Source organism: Ostrinia nubilalis, chromosome 5, assembly GCF_963855985.1.
Source record: "Ostrinia nubilalis chromosome 5, ilOstNubi1.1, whole genome shotgun sequence".
NCBI lineage: Eukaryota > Metazoa > Arthropoda > Insecta > Lepidoptera > Crambidae > Ostrinia > Ostrinia nubilalis.
The window spans coordinates 15,990,301-16,003,149 of record NC_087092.1 but is presented as its reverse complement, the minus strand read 5'-3'; the positions used below and the strand labels follow the sequence as shown (position 1 = coordinate 16,003,149).

The window sequence follows — 12,849 nt, the reverse complement described above, 5'->3', positions numbered from 1 at the left end:
TAATTAGAAAAAATATGTAAAATAGCAAGAAAACAATATCTTGCATTGATAAATTTGTATATAAATATATAGCGTCATAAAAAACGCTGTAGGTACACTTAATAACCCTTTGAAAAAAGGAAAACACTCATTTCTATTATTTATTGTATCAAGATATTTTCAGTATACTGCAATAATCGAGCATCTGCAATGCTATAACAGGAACACTTAGTTTCGGCCAGAAGGGGCTACGTGTCACATTTCATCAGAATCTTAATCATCATTTATTTGATTTCAATGTGGTACAAACGATTTAACGTACAGATAATGGATCAGGAGATCTCACAAATTTGATTTTTCGGATATGCATATACCGAAAAATTAATTAATGATTTAAGTGATTTTTCCTCTTTTTAATCTATCTGCGATAAGCCATCACCCATTATCAGATTAAATTGAATTTGTAATAATGACAGTTCCAGCTCATCATATCCCATGATTTGTCACCTCGATTCTTTTACAATAAGTTTTCAGATTGATGCTATTCGCTTTCTCCTGAGCCTAAATGCAGAATTCTTAGAATTTAGAAGGGATGCAGCAAATAGATTGCATGAAGGTCTAGTCTTTGGTTGTAAGCTTTACAGGATTTTCCACACCCTCTTTGACGTTTGGTATCACTTCAGTGGACTTTGTAAACCAAGGTGCACAGCTCAAGATTTTTAAAACTTTATTTTGAAAACGTTAAAGCATTTCTACATTTGCGAGGCTAAGTCGATGCCATGTCTACATGGGTTTTAGGATCCATTTGTATATAGTTTGTTCTCCAAGCTTCTTCTGTCCAGTACCCATTGCATATCACGAAGTTTTTTCTATGCATAACAAAGCAGGTAGGATGCAGTTTAGGATGGTACAAAGTGCCTATACACTCTTGCCTTGAAAAGTCCCATTGTCTGTTGATTGGTTCTCTTTTGTTCTTAATGTGATCACGCCAGGTAAATGTTACTGTTGGAAAATCTCATCTTCTTAGGGCAAAGGTATTATGGATAGATGTTAATGGTATTATATTAGAATTAATTAATGATTTAAGATGTTAATTTATCAATTATACTAATAGTAAAAATTAATATCTGGTACGTGACATGTTTCATGCAGGGGTGACATCTCCTGGCCATCAGAAAGCCCCGATTTCACTCCAGGTAACTTCTTTTTGTGGGGTCACATTAGGGGTTAAAATATACTCTTAAATCCAACAACCATGCAGCAACTGAAGCTGAACATTCGTCATGAATTCGAATCTATTTCGAGGTTACTCTAACGAAAGTTTTTTAAAATTTTGATTGTCAGATTGGAAGAAAAGTCCGTACAGTTGTTATGCGAAAGTCTAGATATATTTCATATTTTATCATCATACTTATTCAATCGTGAGTGCAATTTGTAGGTAATAATTTCATACAACGGTGATTATAAATATACGGTAATTAGTACATGGAAATTATTAAACGATAGTTTTTCTTCAAAATTTCCAAACTCTTCAGCGTATGCAAATACTGTCTTACTACAACGTATGAAGGCCAAAGTACTGAATCTATTTAAATTAACAACGTGGATCTACCTTCAAAAATCGGGTATAAAAATAAGGACATGGTAAATAGAAAAATTGAAAACCAAAGATATGGTAATTATACTCTTACGCAATTTATCGAAGGTACGCCAACGCAATAGACGTCTACTTGCTAACAGGTCTTAGAACTAACTAAGGGCTCGCGCCGCGCGCGTAAATGATGTGTCAAATATTATTATTTAGGCTTGTGTGCCCAAAAACAGAAAACGTCACGGGAATTAGGACTTTCGCTCGGACAAGCAGTTTTTTAATTCTAATTATTTACAGAATGGTTCTATTGAATAGATATTTTGCTATGCGTAAGACAATCTTTTATACTCTTTAAAATGTTGAATGGAGTAAACCAAATCTATACGACATAAAAATTACAGCCAAGTTTTAACATTAAGTCGGTGTGCGGACGCGTAACGGTAATTAGAGAACAGAGGTTCATGAAATTAATTAAGTCACAAATACTTAAAATAGAGGCCTATGATTTAATGCACAACTGGATGGGGCTGTTAAGTAACATATAAAAATACTTGCATGTCTCTAATCTGTCATTTTTAACGATTTAACAGCCCGGACACGTAAAAACTAGCTCATCTGAGAATGGCCGATAAACGGACGATGTGTTGTTTTTATGCTGCTTTTACACTATGCGGAAATTAGCCGAGTCAAGTCAAAAAAATATATTCATTCATAATTCATCCCCACTCCACTGTTTTTTTGACTTGACTTGGCTGACAGAAAGCGCTCTATTTTTATAAAAAATAATTACAAGTAACAGGGTGTTAGGTAAATAGGTTTATAAGCCGACAGTAGACCATTGTTAACATACCTATGCATATAAATGGTAGATATGGTGAAGTCAGTGATATCATAATTTTTTTTTTAATTTTCATACAAATCAACATTTATAAAATCAGATTTGTATAAAAATTAAAATGATTAAAATGATAATATCAATTTTCTGACTTCACCATACCATTTCTATACCATGGGCTAGTGTCGGCTTATAAACCCATTTACCTAACACCCTGTATAATAATCAAGCATTTTGTACGCTCGAGACGCATACATTTTACGGTCGTAAATTTATAAGATTTGTTACTAAATATTAACACAATTAAATTTTTTCAATTAAATCTACTAATCACAAAACAACATCAATTTTTATCCTATTTCATTCACAAAGTATTTTGTTTGTCAAAATAAAATAAAAATTACAATCACAAAATACATTCACAATACAAAGTAGGCAGATGTAATGAAAATAGGGTCTGCAAGTAGGCAGCCCTATCGCATGTTGTCATACGGTGACGTACCGCGCGGCTGTTGACATTTATTTCAAAAATATGGCCGAGTTGGAATACTGTATACAGCCTATGTAAAAAAACTTAAAAAAACTTTTGAAAAACTTTGCTGTTTCCCGCCAGACAGACCAGTCAATAAGGTAGCGTTTTGTTCGCTACTATTTACCCAGAAAAAATGAGTGAAATCTTACTTCGATCAAAACTAAATAATATAGAAAAAATAATGATAAAGTAAATATTTTTGATTGTTATTAATAATATTAATATTACTTTCATACACAAGTAGCAGTCTTCTTACGCTTTATTTCAATCGCTTTATTGAAATAAAGCGCTAGAGAACAAAACGCTAATGACATTGACGTTATTCTTATCAGCCGAAAAGCGGTCGATTATTTACGCAAAGTGATAAAATAATAGAAAAATAGTGTAACGATAAATAAATACTCGACATTTTAGAAAACAGAATGAGTGAGTTATTGGATGACGATTTGGAATTTCGTGGGGGCACTCTGCAGTTGACTACAGACAATATTGCGCCGGACACCACGGGCCGCGTTCAAAACAATCCCACGGATGATTCTAGCAGCACCAGGGCGAAATCCAACGCAAACCCAAGTTCAGTATTATCAGGTGCGGACTCCCTATCTTCATCTACGTCATCTTTTGCAGGTAATAATAAATATAAGATATTATTTCAAAACAAAATTCGACGTCATCACATCGTGAAAATTAATTGGGCTTTCCCTTATCTCTCAATTACTCGCTAATTAACGGCTAGATTTTATTGAGTCGTCTGATGTTCATTACCGAAAGTAGATGAAAAAGCAGTATTGAAAACAAACATCTTAATTATAGTGGAATTTTTTCGGTACAATTAATAGCCACAAACCAACTTTCTATATTTTTTCTTTTCTGCCAAGATGCTAGAGCAGGAGAGCAAACGAATGGCGCATCGGCGTCAGCGGAGCCTGAGGCTGCGCAGCCGGTATATCCTCGTTATGACGTGCCCTTTGATCGAGAGAACATCAAAGACTTCTTCACATTCCGCCGAGGCGTTGTAGAGAACGCCATACAAGAATGCATCACAGGCTTGCTCTTCCCTGAAGACGGAGAATATCTGGGTGCTTGGTTACTAACAGAGTAAGTAATAAATTTAAATTAAGGTATCTTTTTATAGTGCTTAAAAAAATTGTTTTGTTAGATTGTCAAAAGACTCAAAAATCTTGGTTGAATTGTTAGATGAGTAGACAAAATATCAATGGACAACACGCATAAGTTGTAATATTAAGTTAAATTATGACTTAATTTAAAGTTTAGATCACACACATTACACTAGTTTTTATTTCACCTCAATCCGTCCAGTATTACCGAAGATAGAGCCTCGAGAAGTTTACGGACCTTTTAAAATTTTCAAAAATTTCCAATATTCGCGCGTGACGTCACAACATGATTTTGCAGCCCCCGCACGTACCCATTTACCACTTTTTGTCTTTTTCCAACTAAAATAAAATTTTACCTAACTGGCAACTGATGTTAGTTGTCATCGTTCAATCACATTTCAAACTAGGCGCTAAAAAAGTAACCATTATTATGCCACATTTATGCACCTTAAAAAAAATATAAATTTTTTGGAAAAATAACCAAGTTTGTGTCTCTGCTCAATAACAAGTAAATAGTTCAGTTATTTGTTAATTTTACTTGGAAAGTTTTCCGGAATTTTCGAAAATTGCTGAATAAATAGATTTCGCTATGTTCTTTCCGAATTTTGTGACCTCGTTAATAGCCGCGCGCGCGCCCGCCTTATTGAAAAAAATCCGCCTTAAAAAAGGTTTTTGACAACTACTTTTTTCATTTTATAATTTTTGGGACATAGACAAGCTTAGAAGCTTTGATAAATGTGATAAATTTAATGTACTGTAAGTTAAATAGATTTAGAGCTGTTGTGAAACAGTCAAATTAATGTACCTACCTGCTAAATTGCGAGTTCTTTTTTCTTTGATCATGGCAGGACACGCTGCCGGGTGTCCTAAATATGCTGAAGTATAAAGAAATTCGCGTTGCTGAAGTATACATTTTACAGGACTATTCATTATGAAAAACCTATGGAAAACCCAAAGGCCTCTTGCCTTTGTCCAGCAGTGGACGTAATTTGGCTGTAACGACGAAATAGGAAAGAATGTAACTATCAAAAATCTTCTCTAAGGCAGCATTTTTCCAATTTCGCAACGAGCGCGGCAATCACACTTAACTAACAGACTAACAGAGAGCATAGCGAAATCTATTTTAATCACCAATTTTCAAAACTCTCGGAACACTTTCCAGGTAACCACGTTAATTTGTATCAAACGACTGGACTATAATTTAATTGATATAAAAATTTGGGTACATCTTCTCAAAAACAAAAGAACTGGTGCTAAAAGGGTTAAGTGACGTTTTGACATTTGTAGAGGGCCTTGTAGAAGGGGAGGCTATGGTGCTGAATGTGGATTAACTCGAGTGTCATAGTAACTTATTAGACTGCTAAGCTTGATGATAAAAAGAAAAATATTTTATTCAATGTACATAGTCTGGTCATAAGTTCTGTCATATCGCACCCTTAATAATGAATGGGCACAACTCCAGATCATCTATTGAAGAAAAGTGGAATCCTTGGAATCGTTTTCTAGTTCTGAATGAAGTGTTTAGTTATAAGTATGATACATAATAAAATTAGTTACATAAAGTAATATACGATTTACTTATTTTTCAAGACATTTTCCTATTATTATTACTGACGGGATTGCTACCATGTACCTTAGTTTTGAGTTTCCAATATTTCGGCACTGTTACAAGCGCCATGGTCACGGAGTAACTGAAGAAATTAAAACCAGACATCGTTCAGATGTGCGTTCAAAAGACCTGAGATTTAAAAAAATCCCACGTTTGTGTTTTTAAACAGTAAGCGAAAAAAAAGTGACTTGAAAATGGAATACAAAATGATAAGGTATGGTAAATGATAAGTCTTTATCAATGAAGAAGCAGAAGTTCAATTTCATGTATCCTCCATCTAGGCTAGTTTCCATCGTCACTCAAAGTTTGAATGCGGTCTCAAATTTGGGCTTAATTGAGGTATTTTTTGGGTGAGAGGCATAAGAACTAATGCCGTTTTATATCAAAAATTCATACTTAGAGGTACTCAACCAGGTACAAAGTATTTCCTTGTATGTTAGTCTGCCACTCTTTAGTATCTCCCGATTTCCCCGCTTCGGCTCCCCTACTAACCATTCTAACCATTGTACACAGATAATATCTTACATGCAGCTTTTCATGTTACTACGTCACATTTTCAAAATCCGCGCGGAAAATCGCTCCTAGCGGAAGAGTGCACTTTGAGCTTCAATATTTCAGTCATTTTTAAAGATATCAAAAAAGTAAACATACAGTATTCATTATAATTTTTTGTAGTTTTTTTTGGCATCTTCAACAAAAATTGTGCGCCATGTCCATTAATATTACTGAGTTGAAAAGTAGCTAAGAGTAATTGATATGCAATAGTAAAAAACAATTCTTTCTAATAGGATAACATTATGGGACAACGAAAAGGAGAGGATTGTCATCCTCACATCCAGACTGGTGATGACTATAAAGTACGACTTTATAGCGATGAAACAGCTCGACTTCAAGAAGACCTACCTCGATGACCTGGACACGATAGTCATTGGAGAGCTTGTGTACCCACCATCCTCACTTGTGCCGTAAGTTTTTACATGTCTAATATAAAATAAATTACTAATTCTAAACCTTTCTTCCTTGTGAAATTCTAATCAAGTCATTTATTTGTTGTAATTTTGTTTTCTTGTTTTATGTTGTTTGTTTTTGAACTTAGCCTTATTAAGTTTTAATAGAATATTGTGAGTTGAATTTTCTCCTTAAAACATTGTCTAGATGGAACAATTTGGAAATAACAATATACCTTTTGCTTTTTCACCAAATGAACAAACATCATTCAGAATGTTGTATAATCCAGTTTTGTTATAGAACTGGTTGACTGAATATAAATGTGGTTCTAAAACTGGTTTTGCCACCCAAGTGGATTTGAAAATTTAAAAAAGTTTCTAATATGTAGAATAAATAAAATGAAAAGAAACTAATAGGTAGTAAATCCCTCACGCAGTCGCCTTAACGGGCTCGCGACAGGAGTGACGACGGTCGTGAAGGACTGCGTCATAGACCGCCTGTGCCGGCGCCCGAGCAACGCCGACGGGGAGAGTAAACTGTTCGATCCCAAGTATTTTGAACCTAGGTACTTTGAGTTGCGGTAGACGCCCACATTTTACACTCATTCTGACCGCTTCATATCTTCACCTAAGGCCTAGAACAGACGGTGAAACGCAACTGCAACGAAACTGCAACTGCTAGTTACTTTTGAGTTGCATCTAAGTTTCTGCCATAGCGTCCGTTGAGGGACCACACATGACGCGACCAGTTTGAAACTTTCAGTTTCAGTTTCATTCATCAGAATTATCACAAAGTTGCAGTTTCGTTGCAGTTGCGTTTCACCGTCTGTTCTGGGCCTAACTGTAATAAATGCACTTAACATTCCAAACGGTCACTGATTTAGCCTTGTGATCCGCTGGTGCTCAGCCTAACAGTTCTAACCCCCATAGCATGCTCTTGTCTTACTGCACGTGAAGGTATGTTGATACTATCATTATTTTTAAGCTTATAGATTTAGAATGCTTTTTCTGAATGTTTTTGGTTAAACTTTTATTGCTCGCAATTAGAGAGTTGATCAAAATGCAAAATAGAATAATTGTACAACTGTATAATACAATTTCTTGCTACATATTTTTTTATGTTATAGTTATTAGGATTTAGGAGTATTTACTTTGATAATAGCAATATTGTAATATTCGCAGAATATGTGATGTGATATTTGCTCTATGGTGCTGTGTGGCTGACTAACATTATTTTACTTAAATGTGTTTATTTTAAGCTTGTAGTTAGAATTATAAATGTATACTGTTGCAGTTTAAACCTGCTGAAAAGGCTGCTGTAGAACTAATAAAGATGCTAGCTAAAAATTGATTTAAGCCTACATTTACAGACCAATTGAATTACTAGAGACGAGCCCGTTTCATTTAGAATGTTAGAATTTGACGCCTTCGCTTCTTCGCAAGTAGACATCGCCAGTAGGCCTAGGCCGATTTACATTTAAGGCTGGGTTGCAGCATTTTATATTAAAGTTAAAGCTTTAACAAACGTCAAAGAACTGTCAAACTCCATACAAAAACCCGCCAAGTGCGAGTCGGACTCGCGCACCGAGGGTTCCGTAGTATTGATTTATGAAAAAAAAAAATTTTTATTTATTTAAGTTATTAGTATGAAAGATTACGCGGTAATAAGCGGTTTACGATTTACGAGGTATTAAAAAAAACTACTTACTAGATCTCGTTCAAAACAATTTTCGTTGATAGTTTTTATAGTAATGTATCATATTCAAATCATCATCATCGTACTTCAAAAATGATATAGAAACCTCGATATCATTTTTGAAGACCTATCCATAGATACCCCCCACACGTATGTGTTTGACGAAAAAAAAATTTTTGAGTTGTATGGGGAGCCCCCAATATTTATTATTATTTTTTTTATTTTTGCATCAAAATCTTAATGCGGTTCACAGAATACATCTACTTACCAAGTTTCAACAGTATAGCTCTTATAGTTTCGGAAAAAAATGGCTATGACATACGGACGGACGGACAGACATGACGAATCTATAAGGGTTCCGTTTTTTGCCATTTGGCTACGGAACTCTAAAAAACACCGGTTATTATCGTCAAAGTTAGATGGTGCAACTCAGTCTAAGAAAGACGAAAATCAAATGCGAAAAGTCTTTCAAGTCTTCACGTCTTCACTCTAAATGTAAATCGGCCTCTTCAAGCAATACAGCATTTGAAAAAGTCGTGTGTCACGTTGTAGGGAGCGCAACCTTCGCGGCGTGAGGCTGATGTGGAACAAGGGCGAGGAGCTGCCGCTGAAGACGGTGTGGAACCCCTTCAGCCAGGACGTGCCTTTCATCACCTTCGCGTCTCACCCCATATTTTGGCATAAAGGTTCTAATTTTACTTTATCTGCAACTGATATTTTAGGTCTCGGAAAATTCTGAAAAATCACGCTTGTATTCACAAACGATGCTTGCTTAAGTGAAGCAGCAAATCGAACGCATAGCGTTGAATAGAGCTCTGTGATTGGTTCGTGTATCACCCTGTGCGTCCACGCGCACTGTGAGACCAGTAATGTTTGTGAATACGGGCGTTAGTTTCACAGGTCATGTGCAATTTTTACAGTAAAATGATACAAAGTCAAGTGAAGTAATCTATCACTCATTCTTGCCCTGACTAACTGTGTTATCCGACTATAAAGAAGAGTAGTTTTTCACCCAATAAAATCAAACATGTACTGCTTGTAACATTCTAACTAAAGCTTCCAAAAATCGTGAAACGTAGTTACATAAACCTCATTTAGATGGCACAAAAATCTAAATACCAGCATTTTTCAATTAATATTGTGTATCTTTTACAGACGGGGAATTAGAAGATAAAGCGACATACGACATGGAGATCTTTGCTCAAAAACTGCAGAGGGCCATCGAGGCGATGCCCTCCTCTGCTTGCTGCATACACCACTCCCCCATAGTCATACAGAGCTATGTGGGCCTCACCTCCTTGCTGCATAACAAGACCAGCATGGGATTCTTTAAAGTCAGAGGAAAGTTCAGCTTCTAAGGCAGATCCTGATGATGCAAAATGTGGGATTTTGAAATGGCGTTAAGAAGAGTATTATTATGAGTAATGGCGAAGCAAAGAAAAATGTTATGTACTCAAATGTATAAATTAGAAAATTCGCTTTCTACAATAGGTCTATATGGCCGCATTAGCATTTTGTATATTTGTGTGCGTCAAGTCAAGAGCCATGAAATGACTTTTTGCAAAGTTTTTGTTAATTTTTGCATTCACCACTTGGACGAATAAATAATGGTTTATTCATCCAAGATTCACCAATTAGTTTGCTAGCTAAACTCAAATAAGTAGAATGCAAACAATCTGATTAACTTGGCCTTATTTAAATGTATAATATTTAAAATATGTACATCGAAAACTCTAACATTAAATATCTTCGGCACTAGTCATTGAGTTATGCGCTCATATTGCAATAAATGTAAAATGATAGAAATTATTGAAAATTAATACCCTTGACTACATAATTCTACGTTTAAATCATTGCTGGCGTGTAAAAAACTAAGCATTGTTGCTAAAAGATGTCATTTTGACAATGTTCACATTATTAAACTGTTTAAATAATGTTGTGTGAACATTTGTTTGTGATTATAGGATGAACTCATAAATTAGTCATTTTTATATTGTGTTAATAAATAATGTATATTATGTACCTATAGAAGTATCTATAGTGGGTTTATTTAAAATTTTGAAAGCGGAAACATTGCAAGTGACTTGCAGATAACATTCTTACAGAATTGTGTATGTATTTGGAGTTATTAATAATAATTAATAACTATAATTATTGTTTTAAATAGCACCTATCTACAACTATTGGAATTGTTATAAAATAGTAGATAAAGTTAATAATAATTATTTCTACAACAATAAACTTACCATTATGTTGAGAATGATAATTTAATTTTGTTATTTTATTAGCATTAATGAATAATATTCTTATTAAAAAGGTGATTATTCACTAGAAGAATTTGTATCTGAAATTGCATTTAGACACTAATGCTACCTAGTTACCGCCAAATGAGTAATCACTGTTGTAACCCTTCTTGTTGTATTTTTAATTAAAGGAATCAGTGGTGTCATGCTCAATTATTTTGTTACATGCGAATGCACCAAGTAAGTGACCACCTTAATACTAACATAATATTAGGCAAGTTACTATGTTAATAAAGTATGTATATTTTAGTTCTGCGATGTTGATACGACTTATCGTTACGAATACTATGATATAGCGCAATATGTTAGCGGCGCAAATATTTCCAATTATGACAAGGGCAATTCGAATTATGCATTAAATGTTATTAACATGAGAGTATTTATTAGAGGGAATTGTAGCTTTTGCATAATGTAGTGATAAACTCCGTTGTTATGTTGAAGTTTCAGTTCTAACTTTGATCTCGGTAGAGGAAATCGCTAGAAAATGTGTATATTCACTTTGACTGTCTCATGCATTCATGTAATGCACACAAGAATAGGGATGTCGATATCATTTACTTATTTCAAATACCTACTTAATAATATATAGCTTTTGATTGGAATGGAGTACTTACCTATAAAGATGATTATCTGAACCTCCTTCCATCAACTAACTACATTCCTATACGGCTTTATATTGGAACTACTTATAAATCTAATTCCAGCATCTAGTCAGTTGACAACTTTTGCAAGCTATTGTGGTGTCGACAACCCTATTGCTTGCACGATCTTTTCTAATTAGTTCTTGAGCAAGAAATTATTAAGGAGATTATAAAATATAATTTTGTAGTTATTGCGTTTTTATAAATCCGAATGGTATATTTTTTTCAACTTTACTATTTGTTATTATTTTTCTGCTAGCACTAGAATCATGAAAAGCAAAAAAATGATTTTTAGAAAAGGATTGCATAAAAAATACAGCATAATAAAGATGGAAAACTACCTACATTCATTGTTTCTGTAATTATTATGTAACCTTCTGAATAATAAAATATTGTTATAGGCCTACTTCTAATAAATAAGAGTCGGAGTTAAAATCAAGATTATGGGAACTGTATATAAATGTTCTTTTTTTTTTTCAAAAATGAAACTAATATCATCACTTCACCACATGGTTATTGATGGCTTTTTATTTCTCGTTTTGTTAGCGAGTGCCTATTTCAGACACATAGACTTTAAAGGGCTACAGTTCTGTTATAGTTTTATGTAATAAAACTTAAGTTATGTATTGCTAGTGATTTAATCACTGAAATGTAGGTACCTAAACATTGATATCAGTTGAAATATAAATACATATAATGAGATAATATTATATCACGTTTGTTGCTTTTATGTAAAAGTTTATTTATACTTTGATTCTTGTCAATATTGATACCATTAAATAAATTTTGTCTTTACTATCTTAAACTATCAATAAATTAATAAATCAATATAATTTATTCGTTTTATTGCGAAAAAAATCTTAACAATATTTTAAAAATAAATAGCGCGTCGTTGTATTTCAAAAACATATTAAATTGTTAATCAAAATCTCGACCATCCCAGTTATCGGGTAGCTCACAATTGTCCCAAAAAGATTCAGAGTAAGGTTTCAAAGTGGCATCATACTCGTCTAAATGTATTTCTCTAACGTAAGTTAAGTTTTCTACCCAAGACAGATCTTCAATACACACTATACTTGGCAATTTTATTACGTTCGAATCATTATTTCTCATGTTATTGTTGCAAATATTTGATCCAACAATTTGATTGATATTGGTGTGTGTGGCAAAATGTTTGTTTACATCTCCAACAAAGTTTATTCCACTATTTTCTTTGATATTTGAGCCAATTGTTTTATTGATGTTAAATTCATCATTGGCTTTATGAGTAACTTGAAATGCTACCTCAGGGTGACTTGCCAAAGCACTATCTCTAACACCTTCATCAGGTTTTGTGGTATTGGTATTAGGCTTGGACATTTTACGTCTCGTTTTGGGTTTATTTTCTTTATCTTTCTTCTTTTTGGAGATCTTTTTCCTTTGTTCTTTTACAGGCTTTGATAGTTGAATTGTAACTACATTTGTTTTAAGATTTTCAAAAGTTTCAGCAGTCTTAGGAAGTTTACTGTGTAAAGTTTTCTTTGTTATTTCAAAATGTTTTTGCGTTGGTGTATTTATTTCGTGCGATACAGTACATTGAGTGTGTTCGTTATTTTGGG

General features: G+C 33.8%; 1 protein-coding gene across 4 annotated transcripts; it reads left to right on the top strand.

The window, feature by feature from the left end:
• Positions 1 to 3,255: 3,255 nt before the first annotated feature.
• On the top strand, positions 3,256 to 12,078 carry LOC135072047 (tumor protein p63-regulated gene 1-like protein). 4 transcript variants are annotated; one of them, XM_063965981.1, is made up of 6 exons: positions 3,256 to 3,525; positions 3,816 to 4,035; positions 6,453 to 6,629; positions 7,049 to 7,177; positions 8,860 to 8,993; positions 9,463 to 12,078. In XM_063965981.1, the coding sequence occupies exons 1-6, from the start codon at positions 3,360 to 3,362 to the stop codon at positions 9,663 to 9,665; spliced, it is 1,029 nt and encodes a 342-aa protein (XP_063822051.1). In that variant the 5' UTR covers positions 3,256 to 3,359; the 3' UTR covers positions 9,666 to 12,078. The 4 variants fall into 4 exon arrangements, with proteins under 4 accessions (XP_063822051.1, XP_063822050.1, XP_063822049.1 ...); XM_063965980.1 differs by having other exon boundaries at positions 3,256 to 3,564; positions 7,049 to 7,150; XM_063965979.1 differs by having other exon boundaries at positions 3,256 to 3,564.
• The last annotated feature ends 771 nt before the right edge of the window (positions 12,079 to 12,849 follow it).